The following is a 13,402-nucleotide window of genomic DNA, read 5'->3' as shown; positions in this document are numbered from 1 at the left end:
TATAAACCTAAAAACAAACTGATGACACCATCTTAAAGATCACTATATTCTCCTGGTTGTCGTCTTAAACCTTCACCTCACTGTTATTTTCAGTATAGGAGTGAAATAAGTGTAAATGTAAAATCCCCACCCCCCAGTTTTCAAGAAAACGTGCTTAGTTGGGCAGTATCCCCTCACTGCAGAACAAAGATCCAGGGGGCGGAGTTGGATCCACATCTAGGGGGTGGAGATGGTAGGTTTAGGTGTGGGGATGGGTGGGTTTAGTGATCAGGGGATGGAGACGGGTAGGTATAGGTAAATGTAAGGTGGGAGCAGTTGGATCTAGATCCAACCACACCCCCTGGATCTTGTTTTCTGCAGTGAGGACCATCTCCAGTTGGGTGATCTAGATAATCTTGTAGCAGCTGTTCATGCTCACGGAAGAAGGAACAGGGACCTGATTCCACAATGATACTAATCCACTAAGTGGATGACTGTCCAGATAAACAAGGCTCAAAGAGCAGTTCCACAATACAAGTCCAAGCCAGTTAATGTTTAATCATCTTGGGTAATTATTTTATGGTATTTTATTTTAACAGCACACCCACAGTACTGTACGTTCTGGTAAAAGAAACAAACTGCTTACAACAGGCAGTAACCAGCAATACACCTCAGAGCAAACTTAGAGCTGGTTCATCTTGTTTGTGGTTTTGTTCATGCATGCTTGACACAGAATCACATGGGAAATAACATATTTCTGTCCAACACATAGTGTACAGTATAGAAAACAGAATGAAAATTCTTATAACTTTAGCCTTAGACCTTTCTGTAATAACAGAGGATAGTGCCACCACTAACAATGTAAAACTGTTACAAAATCCCACAATTTTTATTTGGGAGTCAGGTCCTACTTTGTTACAGTGGTGAATGTCTGTTAGCTTACCCAGAGAAAATGACCTACATTGCTGCAACAGATACTGCAGGCAGCATGTCTTAGGTCAACTGTTTCAAAGCAACGCCATCTGTGTCACACATTGCGTTCTATATTAAGTGTGCTGGTTGACACAACTCTGTAAAGCCTCTAAACACAAACAATGTACTTCATGGAAACACAGTTACAGTGAAGCTGATTTTTGTAAACAAACCATGTTTTGAGCAAACACTATTTTGGGGACAACAGCCTGTCATTTCTAGGCTATAATTATGCTTTAAAAATCAAAAACAAAAACATGCAGAACTTGTCCCATAAGTTTAGCAAGGGATTGTAGTTTTTGATACAATTATTAGCAAGACTGATTTAAGAATATTAAATATTCCAGACTATTCAATTTGTGTTTTCACTGCATGACATAGCCCTGCTCTTTGCCTGGCCCAGATTCCAAAGGTCTGAATCGCCAATAGCAAAGCGAACAAACAACACAACCAGCCAATCACTGCCTGAAGGGTGTAACAAAGGCCAGCCCATTCTAGCATATTCTGGAGACTTCGTTTTTTGATACAATGTGATAATAATTATATATTTAAAATACATATACAAAACATTTAATTCTTAAAAAACACCATATAAATCTTTAGGTTTAAAGCATATTTGAACGTTTTAACAAACAGAAGTTTTGGCTGCGGAAGGATCTTGTCATGTGACGTACCATAAACGTCACTCCCCTGGGTTTGTATAAATACAGTAGCGCTCACATTCAACAGCAGATTTTTCTACGGAGAAGAAGATACGTACATTTTCAGAAGAAATATCATAGTCTACAAGCTTTTCTAAAAGGTAAGAATGAACATCCAATTGGTTTGATAATATTATTCAAGACTTTAAGAATAAATTCTTAATGTGTCGTTTGATTCTTGTCGGTCATTTTTAGATGTCTGGACAAATTAAGCTGTAATTCATAATTCTTTTAATCAAAGTTAGAAGCCTAACATCATAGGTTACGTTACAAAATGGATGTGTTTGCTTCTTATTTGTGAAGTCATTATATTCGTGCTTTACGATCGAGTTAAGTTTCGTCAGATATGTTTTTGCTGAATCATAGTACACTTTGAACAAAGAGCCCGGATGTTACTGTAACGCCGCCATATTACAGAAAGGTTGTATGGTGTTGCGCAGTACAGTTTTTAAAAACTAAACGTCTCGTAGTTCTGCTGTCGTTTATTTACTTATTGAAAATTTATTTCAGATATTTTTTTTTTGTTTTTGTTTAGAAAACCGAGCATGTTCTTCTTTGATATGTAGGATATAATAATTCATAAGACAGTTCAGCAGGTACTAATGCGTTTTTCCCTGCCAGTCTTAAAATGATCTTTTGAGAAATCGTTAAAGTAAACATTAAGAGAAATACCATTGAAATGATTTCCTTTTGGATAAGGATACCTTATTACGGTTTAATACAGTACTGTCTAAACAGTTTAATACTGTTTAATTACTCTTAATTTAGCAAATTTATGTTAAAGTGAGGAAATACAAACTGAATGTATCAATTAAATTTAAATCATGCTAATAGTGTACTAAACTGTTAACAGTGATAAAGTGATATGTAAGATTTTTTTTTTTTTTTTTTTTTTTCTTCTTTGGAGTTTCGTGGTGTTCCAAAAATCTTTCTGAAGCTTAAAGCATTCATCTGTGATTTCTGTTTTAATTTTGCTGTAAATGAATGTGCACCGATAGTTTTAAATTAGTTGATGAGTTTTTTTCTTTTTTCTTTATCTTTGTTTATAGATGCAGATCTTTGTCAAAACCCTCACTGGTAAGACCATCACCCTTGAGGTTGAGCCAAGCGACACCATTGAGAACGTCAAGGCAAAGATCCAGGATAAAGAAGGCATTCCCCCTGACCAGCAGAGGCTGATCTTTGCTGGCAAACAGCTAGAAGATGGTCGCACACTGTCTGACTACAACATCCAGAAAGAGTCCACCTTGCATCTGGTGCTGCGTCTCAGGGGAGGCATGCAGATCTTCGTCAAGACCTTGACAGGCAAGACCATCACCCTTGAGGTTGAGCCAAGCGACACCATTGAGAACGTCAAGGCAAAGATCCAGGATAAAGAAGGCATTCCCCCTGACCAGCAGAGGCTGATCTTTGCTGGCAAACAGCTAGAAGATGGTCGCACACTGTCTGACTACAACATCCAGAAAGAGTCCACCTTGCATCTGGTGCTGCGTCTCAGGGGAGGCATGCAGATCTTCGTCAAGACCTTGACAGGCAAGACCATCACCCTTGAGGTTGAGCCAAGCGACACCATTGAGAACGTCAAGGCAAAGATCCAGGATAAAGAAGGCATTCCCCCTGACCAGCAGAGGCTGATCTTTGCTGGCAAACAGCTAGAAGATGGTCGCACACTGTCTGACTACAACATCCAGAAAGAGTCCACCTTGCATCTGGTGCTGCGTCTCAGGGGAGGCATGCAGATCTTCGTCAAGACCTTGACAGGCAAGACCATCACCCTTGAGGTTGAGCCAAGCGACACCATTGAGAACGTCAAGGCAAAGATCCAGGATAAAGAAGGCATTCCCCCTGACCAGCAGAGGCTGATCTTTGCTGGCAAACAGCTAGAAGATGGTCGCACACTGTCTGACTACAACATCCAGAAAGAGTCCACCTTGCATCTGGTGCTGCGTCTCAGGGGAGGCATGCAGATCTTCGTCAAGACCTTGACAGGCAAGACCATCACCCTTGAGGTTGAGCCAAGCGACACCATTGAGAACGTCAAGGCAAAGATCCAGGATAAAGAAGGCATTCCCCCTGACCAGCAGAGGCTGATCTTTGCTGGCAAACAGCTAGAAGATGGTCGCACACTGTCTGACTACAACATCCAGAAAGAGTCCACCTTGCATCTGGTGCTGCGTCTCAGGGGAGGCATGCAGATCTTCGTCAAGACCTTGACAGGCAAGACCATCACCCTTGAGGTTGAGCCAAGCGACACCATTGAGAACGTCAAGGCAAAGATCCAGGATAAAGAAGGCATTCCCCCTGACCAGCAGAGGCTGATCTTTGCTGGCAAACAGCTAGAAGATGGTCGCACACTGTCTGACTACAACATCCAGAAAGAGTCCACCTTGCATCTGGTGCTGCGTCTCAGGGGAGGCATGCAGATCTTCGTCAAGACCCTCACTGGCAAGACCATCACCCTTGAGGTTGAGCCAAGCGACACCATTGAGAACGTCAAGGCAAAGATCCAGGATAAAGAAGGCATTCCCCCTGACCAGCAGAGGCTGATCTTTGCTGGCAAACAGCTAGAAGATGGTCGCACACTGTCTGACTACAACATCCAGAAAGAGTCCACCTTGCATCTGGTGCTGCGTCTCAGGGGAGGTTCAGATATTTAAACTGACAATCTCAAAAATGGACATTTAATTCCTTCAGTATCCCCTGTTCATGCACTCACCACTTTTGTCCCCTCTTCTCTCCATACTTTATTACTGAATCCAGTTACATTTTATTACAATTTTTTTTTTTTTCCACCTGTTTTTTTTATGTTCAAAATGTCAAAATAAAAGCATTGAAATGTATGATTGTTTCCTGGTCTTTGTGCACTACTAGTACAATATCTTAAATTTAAATGAGTGAAATAGGACACTGGTTTTCTTCTCAAAAAGAAAAGGACACAAAGCGCAGGATTGTGCTGTAGCATGCAAAAGGGACCATGCAAGTCATATTTTATGTCAAATTATAATTAAATTAGAAGTGGCTCTAAGCCTGTTAAACTATCAATTTTTGGATCTTGGCACTTAAATGGGTAATCCCTAGACATCTTGTTTAATAAATTATAATTTAAAAGCTACATGGCAGCCGCCTAATTTCTTACTCCTATTTGGTGAGACCCTAGGGTGAAAATCACTGCAAATCTATTTCGGTGTAATCTATGATGGGCAGGTTCAACAGCTGCTGCTATAAATTTAAAAATGGTGCCACCAAGTGTCTTGTAAACTGGATGAAATTCCAATAAAGCCTTACATAAATCGTAACAAAATTGTATAACTTGTTTGCTGCACTGCTTAAAGTTGTTTGTGTCTTTGCTGGTTCAGTGTTATACTGGTTGGGTTGTACCATTTTTCTAAGACCTAAATCAATGATTTAAAAAAGAAAAGAGTGAAATTTTAAAGTTATACAAATAATTATAATAGATTTAAATGGAAATCTTGCCAGCAATCTCTGTAAGGTATTATCTAAAAATAAATCCTAATTCTGTAACGACTGGAAAGGTCGAGGAAAAGTCATGAAATTCCACAAGTCAAAACGCCTTGCAGCCCTGGACATAAGGCGACGAGACCTAATATTATGAAAATCAGTCATAACATTTACAATAGGGTTTAATGCTATACCATATTCACCGCATTAAGTATCTAGGTTAATGTCAATTTTATACTGATTGTTGTTCATTTACAATCCTTAATAATACCTATTTACACAATCTAATGTTAATCCGCTAATGTTGATTTTAAATTTAGTTTAAAAGTTTAATGTTGATATTAAACCTATGTTAGGACATTAACTAATGCTAATAAAATGGGCCTCATTGTGAAGTGTTCTCACGACTAAAAAGACTAGGCTGTAAGATTCCGAAATTTTTGGAATCGAGTCCGATTCCTGGTTCTGGAATCGATGGGATTCGATTCAAAGAATCGATTCCTCTGTTGTTTTCGATTCTTTTCCGATTCTTTCGATTTTTTGTTTTTGAAGGAACCTAATCTTGCCATGACTGCAAGATATAAAGGTATCCTTCTCATAATATGAAGCTTTATTTGTAAAAAATGACGATACATTTCTATTGCTATGATTGATTTTTAAATTGTAATTTTGTCTGCTTTGCCCGTGAAATTACGGTAGTCATAGCTCACTGCTCAGCAGGGACATGCATTTATCGCATGAATTGAACAAGACATGAAGTGTCTGAATGATGAAGTTTACTTTGACTGTATGCTTTGCACAAAATTAACAAACTGTACATTGAAACAAAATAACCAGAACATTAACAATAACACTGATAGAGCTCGTGGTTTATCTGTCAATCAATCAGATGCTCGGCCACTGATCTATGCTCGTGACGTTTTCTTTTAGAATTATCATTGGCTGATAGAAATAATAAAAAATAAATAAATAAATAGTATTTTAGATGGAAATAAGATCAAGACCCTCGATCACATCATGATCTATTCTGTCGTGCAGCGCTCAAAATTGTGGACAATTTAAGCCAGTTCCACCGTGAAATAATAACTGAAATAACCCCGGAATCATTTTTTTTAACTGTTCATTAAAACTATCTATCCGAAACAACCTTTTCGTGGAAAAGAATCAGACTTCTGATAACTTTCAGCGAGCATGAGGCGAAGGGTAATAAAAATATAAAATGAAATCGATCTTTTATATATATATATATATATATATATATATATATATATATATATATATATATAAAAGAATGATCTTTTATCTCACAACTCTCAATTACGACTTTTATCGAGCATGAGGGAGGCGAATGGTGCTTCTCAAACGGAAGGCTGCATCCTCAAATTCTGATGATCTCAGTACCGACTCGTTTTCTTTCCGTTTATTTTCGTGAATTTAAATGTGTGCAATGCATCCTTCTTAGGATGCAGCCTTCAGTTTGAGAGGCACCCATAGATAAGCTTTGTTGAACTGAAAAAGGCTCTGAATGAGGAGTCGATTCCTCTTGATGGGATTGGAATCGACTCTCGATTCCCAACGCCTCGGAATCGATTCCTATCCCTACCTTAGAAGTTGCTTTTGTTTCGTCCTTAAAACAGCTTAACCCCTTATTTACTGCTCACATCAGCAGTTGCATCAATGATAGTAATATTGTCAAAATAAAGAAATATTTCCGGAACGAAAGGAGAAATCTGATAAATCAAACAGCAAAAGGTTTTGACACAACATTTAGGGGGAAGAACCGTCTGCACCACCGTCTGCACCACCGTCTGCGCAGAGCAGTTGACAGCTGCTTCGACGCTGTCAATTACACAGGAGCATGGCTCAGACCTGGGGTAACTTTTTCTTTTCTCTACTCGATTACAAGACCGAGAAATTTGTCATCGCTAAAAACAAAAAGGTCGGAGTTCTGTTCAGACTCTTTCAGCTGGGGGTGATTGGATATCTGATCGGGTAGGTGCCTTGTGCTTTCTCTAAATCAAGACGTTGAGGTGAACGAACGGGCTCTGTCAGTGTTTGGAAGATTGAATCTTCAAAACACATATTATAATAGGTCATTAAGTGTTTCTTTATGTTAAAAATGGTTACTGTCAAATATATTTCAACAAACCGAATGTAAGCCGACAGTTAAAGCGCCACGTCTCGAATGTTATTTATATCAAGGGAAAGACTGGAACCATTGCAGTGTCCCTGCACTGTTTGACCTGCTGGTGTTCGGTTTGTAAATTTTGCATGTAGTGAAAAAGACTTGTTTTGATTCAGATTAGTAATCTCCATTTAGTCTATAGATGCACCAGAACCAGACAAAAACCTAATACCTTTGTATTTTTAATGTTCAAATAGTGTTTGGGGTTCTTACACCATGAAAGTGCAACAAAAGCTGAATGTAAGATGACCTGGATCACATGTGCTGTGGCCAAATGCTACACACAAAAGCACTAGCCTGATTTCATAATTGCTCTTTAAAACTGTTCAATAGTGGTCCTTTGCCAGAAATAACTAATCTAGACCTTTAATTTAATGTTGTCTATAGATTATAACATCCTTCAGGCTGTGTTGGCCATATATAGGACATGTGACTTACAGCATTGCTCTCTGTAGCTCACGCGCAGATCCTCTTTTTTATACTCTAAATAAATAAGAATAAATGTCTTTTTATACTTTTCACAATCTAAGTTGTTATTTCTCACACTGTTTGTTTTCTTTTGCTTGTGTGTCTTCTTAAAGGTGGGTTTTTCTTTGGAAGAAAGGGTATCAGGAGACTGAGGAAGTCATCCAGAGTTCAGTGATCACCAAACTCAAGGGTGTAGATCTCACCAACAGCTCTCAGTATGGTCTGCAGCTATGGGGTGCAGAGGACTATGTCATCCCCCCACAAGTAAACACACTTCTTTCCTGTATATTTGCTTTGGAAGAAATATATTTGAAAACCACCTGTTAACAGTCTTTCTCAAAATCTCTGTTTTATATATTTCATAATGGATATTCCTACAAATGTTAACATGACACACAGCTTTTGCTTTGAATTTGAACACTAAACATTTAGTGTGTCAATTATGTTAATCATGTTTCACAATGAAAAATCTATTTTCGGTTATCTTAATATTAGTAGTGCTCTAAATTAACAGCTGAAAAGAACCAAAAGCTTGTTGGTTCTGTGGAAAACAAGCTGAAGTGAGAGCATCCCATTTGACACAAATGTCAGTGTTCTGATCAGTTAATTTGCTGTTTAAAATGTCTGTTGCAAGAACATGTCTTTGTTTACTTTATATTTTTATTTATTTATTTTTTTTTACAAACAGGGGGACAGAGTCTTCTTTATGGTGACAAATTATGTAGTGACACCCAACCAAAAGCTGGGTTACTGCCCTGAGGTAAGAGACAGGTTGTAGTTTTATTTGGTTATTCTCAACACAAATTATGCAACCAAAGATATGAGGCATCTGTTGAAAAGAGTAGTACTGAGCTGTATTCGTATAGACGTTTTTGATCTTTGTACATTTTAAAATCACTGTGTTTGTTGTATATGTTTGGTTCATTTGACTTATTTCAGAGTTCTAAAGTGCCAGATGGTTTATGTACTTATGACAATGAATGTGTGGAAGGGGAATCTGTCATAGCAGGCCATGGTAAGCACAAAACCTAAATGAAATATCAAACCTTTTGTCCCCTAACTGCATGCCTGAAGTTATACAAAAGGACAACCTTTGTGAGAATGTAAGATTCTTCTTAAAAAAAAAAAAAAAAGATGTTACATTGTGTCACACTATGACCCACTGGCAAGTTTAAATTCCTGAGCCTTAAAGGGACTACATTTTATTGTTGTTTATTCAGGAGTGAAGACAGGCCGCTGTATAAACGACACAGGAACGTGTGAGATTCATGCCTGGTGCCCTGTTGAACATGGCCAGACACCATCGTAAGAAAACAGTTTTGTACCAATTTCTTTCAATCCATGTTCAGTTGCAGTACATCTACTTCACCTTTTTGCACTATAATTCGCTCTTCATGCCTATATGAAACTATTTGAAGAAAAAAAAAATATATATTGTTGTACCTGTAATGTTTCAAATGTTGTAACAGGGAGCCAATGCTGGCAAAGGCAGAAAACTTCACAATTTATGTAAAGAACTTCATCAAGTTTCCGAAATTTGCCTTCTCCAAGTAAGTCAACCTAGAGGCATCAAGTCAGTGTGTTTATTTTATATAATGAAGGCTACAGAATAAATGTTCCCACAAAACTAAATAAGTATGTTTAAAAAAACATCTATTTATCAATCTATCTATTATCTCTCTCTCTCTCTCTCTCTCTCTCTCTCTCTATATATATATATATATATATATATATAATCGGCTGTGACTAGTTGCAAATGCATTTACTGACCTAATAAGTGATTGAAGCTTGTTAAATGTTCATTGTGTATACTCATCTGTGCAAGATAGAACTGAACCAATGTGCAATATTCTTTTTAAGCTTTTCAACTAGGTTTCTTCAGTTTAATATTTTGCATGTTATTTCCTTTGCAAAGCACCATCTGAGTTTTAGGTGGAGCAATTATAAAATGCTTAAAACCTCTTCACCCCCACAGGATGCTGCAGTTAAAATCCTTCCTCGTGAAATCTGTAGATCATATCAAGCAATTCGAGTTTATGCGATATGGACACTAGCTGAGCGACTCAGTATTTAGTATTATACAAATATGACTTTAGTCCCCCTGTTTGGGTGTTTTATATGCTGCATTCAAACAGGTTTGTTTCTGTGTCAGCACAGGATGTTCTGTTGTCATTTCAAACTCCTGCAGAATAATAAAGTTCATAGTTCACTCACAAGTGCATAGACAGGATCATTTCTATAGCTTAAATACAGTGTCATCTGGCAAGCTATTATTTAAAAGCCAATACAATCCTTTTAAACGAGCACACTAACTAATCTAAACTGAGTTGTCATTGCAATATACCAAAAATAAAGAGGAAAAACAAATGCTATATACAAAGTTCTCTAAATCTCCCACCATGTGTAGCAGTGTGAAAGAGCAGGCTTGCTTGCACATAATGAAGCGTTATGTTTGGATACTGATGGCACAGCACGACAGCACAAGCTGCTCTGAATATCTCTCGCTTACTCATCTCTATTTATACCAGCTCAGCGGGTGGTGCATGAACTGAGACTTACTGCCTTGCCTGACAAGTGTGACAGTTGTTCCTCTGTCCTTACTGGCATGATCTCTGCAAAGTCATCACATTGTAGATCAAGCAAATGCTATGAGCTGTTTCAGATACTGCTTCTCCTACTTTTTTTCACTTGAAGATCAAACGTCCTGCCTACCACTAACAGCACATATCTGAAGATGTGCAGATATGATAAGGACCATCATCCCTATTGTCCCATCTTTCTTGTGGGAGATGTGATTAACTGGACTGGATACAGTTTCCAGGATATGGCAACAAAGGCAAGTGTTTCAAACAAGACGACAAGTTAAGTCTCCACCATTGTAACACACTGGTAGTTGATGTTCAAGCAGCAGCTCAATGTATAATCAAAGAGAGATCATATCCTAACCTGTCCACATTAAGACAGTAATCTTTTTAGTATATGATTTGGGGATTCTTTTAAAAAGATGCTCATGTAAATAATAATATACAAAGGCTGATCCAGGCATGCCCAAAAGTATTTGGACACTTAGGCCATACTTATGTTTGAATGTCTTATGTGTCTGCATATAATTAAAATATAGCAAAATATCATACAATTTGGCATTTATTCAGAAGAGCGCGAGAGAGAGAGAGAGAGAGAGAAGAAAAGAAAGAAAGATAACCACAATTACAATTTTTAACCCAAAACAATTGGCACGTGAAGCATCAGGTATGGATTGAAAATGCACTGTTTGCACTGTATGCCAATATTTTCAAGCAAAAGTGTCAGCTGGCACTGATATGAATACACTATTTGATATGAATGCATTATTTATTTATGCTATTATGCTAAAAAAAAAAAACCTTTATTGACTTAGATTGGACAAATGAATTGCCAGAACTGCAAAGGAATATCATAGTGCCCTGAATTTAATGCAGAGGGTAATGTTATTAACTGATATCATTGTTTTCTATACACACACAGGGTGGTTCAATTGGAGTTGGAATCGAATGGAATTGTGATTTGGATAAAGATGAATCTCAATGTAACCCTGAATATAGCTTCACACGCTTAGATTCCTCTAAAAATTCCCAGAACTCTGCCATTTCGGGTTACAACTTCAGGTATTGTTCTGATTTATTGAGTTTAGCTCATGAAACAAGGTTCTGTAAGTGATTTCTGCTGTTTTGCTAACTTTGCTAACTGCACATGATTTCTTAAAAACTCCACCAACTAAAACATGCCAGCAAAGCTGAACCTAAAAAATGATTCATTGACAAAGAGGATTACTGAGTGGCTAGTGTTCTATAACGTTTTTTTATTTATTTTTTTTACAATAAAATGGCTTAAACCTTTACTTTTTGTTTTTGTTTAAAGCATTTAGATTTGAAATAGTATTATTATATTGGCTGACATGTTTCTCTCTTTTTTCAAGATTTGCTCGATACCATGATGCAGCAGGTCAAACCTATCGGAATCTATTTAAAGTGTATGGCATTCGCTTTGATATATTAGTTAATGGAAAGGTAAGAGATAAACATTTTATTGAAAATTCTTAAAGATTTCTCTCATTAGGGTTATGGTGTAATGATAAAAATATGGTGTTTATCTGTTTTCGAGGCTGGGAGATTCAGCATCATTCCTACAGTGATCAGTATTGGCTCTGGACTTGCTTTAATGGGTGCTGTGAGTATATAAGATAGTTACAGATGGTGTCGCTAATAGTTGAAGTATAAAAGGCACAAAACAAAATCTTTCAGAGATTCTTGTGTGATTGGTGTTCATCTCATTCCACAGGGGGTGTTTGCCTGTGACATGATTCTGCTCTACATGATGAGCAAAAGCTCCTTCTACCGAGAGACAAAATTTGAGGCAGTCACAAAGTGAGTGTCTAGTGTCTCTTGTCGACTTCTTAAAAAGGTTTACTTGGAAGATTAGAAAGATGTAGTGGATTATTATATACTATTTGTATCCACAGAAAGCAATCTGGAAAGCAGAGAGAGAGAAAGCATGCGAGACACCACGGCCACCATCGCCAAGATGGGCGGCACAAGAGAGAGGAGAAACAGGGAACAGAAATGCAGCCATTGACATCGGTGACATCATGCCAGCCCAATAACAACCCAGAGAGACAGATCCAGCCCACAAGCTCAGCGCTCAAAACCCACAGTTCTGAGAGAAAGCCACAGGGCACAGTGTCATTCAGGACTCAGCACGCTACAGAAAAACAGACCATTTCTCCTGTTTCCACCCTGAGAACACCACGCAACCAGTAGAGGATTTTTGATGCTGAATCCCATTGGATTTACTGTGAATGTATGAAAGGAGGTATTATAGCAGGTCTATGCTCAGTCATACCAAAGAGGAATACTGCCAGTGTTGTTGATATGCTCTTCTAGTGTTTTAAATGGCAATGGAAATTTTTGTTACAAAGGATTTGCAATAAGATAAATATAAATTATTTAATATACTGTAAATATGGCCCGACATTAAAAATTGTCAAACCAAGGTTGAATAAATGTTAAAATATTTGACAAAAAATACTTGGGTCAGTGCATTACTTTCATCTTGATAATGTTGTAAATGTGAAAAAGAGTTAAGAAGAAAAATGAAAAAAATATCTACACTACCATTGAAAAGTTTGGGGTCAGGTTTTTTTTAAAGAATGCATTAAATTGATAAAATAATTATATTTCTTAATTCTAATTCTGTTCTTCTGAATGTTTTGAACTTTCTAAATGTATAATGTTGACCAACTATTTTCTTAAGCACTAAATCAGCATATTAGCCCCTGGAAACTGTCTATGAAACTGGGCCTAGAATGATTTCTGAAGGATCATGTGACACTGAATACTGCAGTAATGACTGCTGAAAATTCAGCTTTGCCATTACAGAAATACATGACATTAAAATATATGAAAATAAAAAAACTGTATTTTAATTGTAATATTTCACAATATTAATGTACTCTATTTCTGATCAAATAAATGCAACATTGGAGAGCGTTTCAATATCATTCAAAAATTGTACCAATTCCAAATGATTGCACAGTTCAAGCACTTAGGACACCGATAAATGTGACTGTAACTGTTCACAATCTGAATATAAAAAATAATAA

At 37.4% G+C, this 13,402-nt stretch overlaps 2 protein-coding genes across 2 annotated transcripts; both read left to right on the top strand.

Moving 5' to 3' along the window:
- Positions 1 to 1,604: 1,604 nt before the first annotated feature.
- Positions 1,605 to 4,492, top strand: ubb (ubiquitin B). Its single transcript, XM_058775589.1, has 2 exons — positions 1,605 to 1,753; positions 2,702 to 4,492. Exon 2 carries the CDS (start codon positions 2,702 to 2,704, stop codon positions 4,307 to 4,309), a length of 1,608 nt encoding a protein of 535 aa, XP_058631572.1. The 5' UTR covers positions 1,605 to 1,753; the 3' UTR covers positions 4,310 to 4,492.
- A 2,212-nt stretch (positions 4,493 to 6,704) lies between these two features.
- p2rx5 (purinergic receptor P2X, ligand-gated ion channel, 5) lies at positions 6,705 to 13,294 on the top strand. Its single transcript, XM_058774468.1, has 12 exons — positions 6,705 to 7,103; positions 7,878 to 8,028; positions 8,453 to 8,524; positions 8,704 to 8,779; positions 8,985 to 9,069; positions 9,234 to 9,314; positions 10,459 to 10,600; positions 11,269 to 11,408; positions 11,720 to 11,810; positions 11,905 to 11,970; positions 12,082 to 12,167; positions 12,263 to 13,294. Exons 1-12 carry the CDS (start codon positions 6,970 to 6,972, stop codon positions 12,558 to 12,560), a joined length of 1,422 nt encoding a protein of 473 aa, XP_058630451.1. The 5' UTR covers positions 6,705 to 6,969; the 3' UTR covers positions 12,561 to 13,294.
- The last annotated feature ends 108 nt before the right edge of the window (positions 13,295 to 13,402 follow it).

This window comes from Onychostoma macrolepis, chromosome 05, assembly GCF_012432095.1.
Source record: "Onychostoma macrolepis isolate SWU-2019 chromosome 05, ASM1243209v1, whole genome shotgun sequence".
NCBI lineage: Eukaryota > Metazoa > Chordata > Actinopteri > Cypriniformes > Cyprinidae > Onychostoma > Onychostoma macrolepis.
Note: the sequence above shows the minus strand (reverse complement) of the source record. Positions and strands in the feature narration are given on the sequence as shown.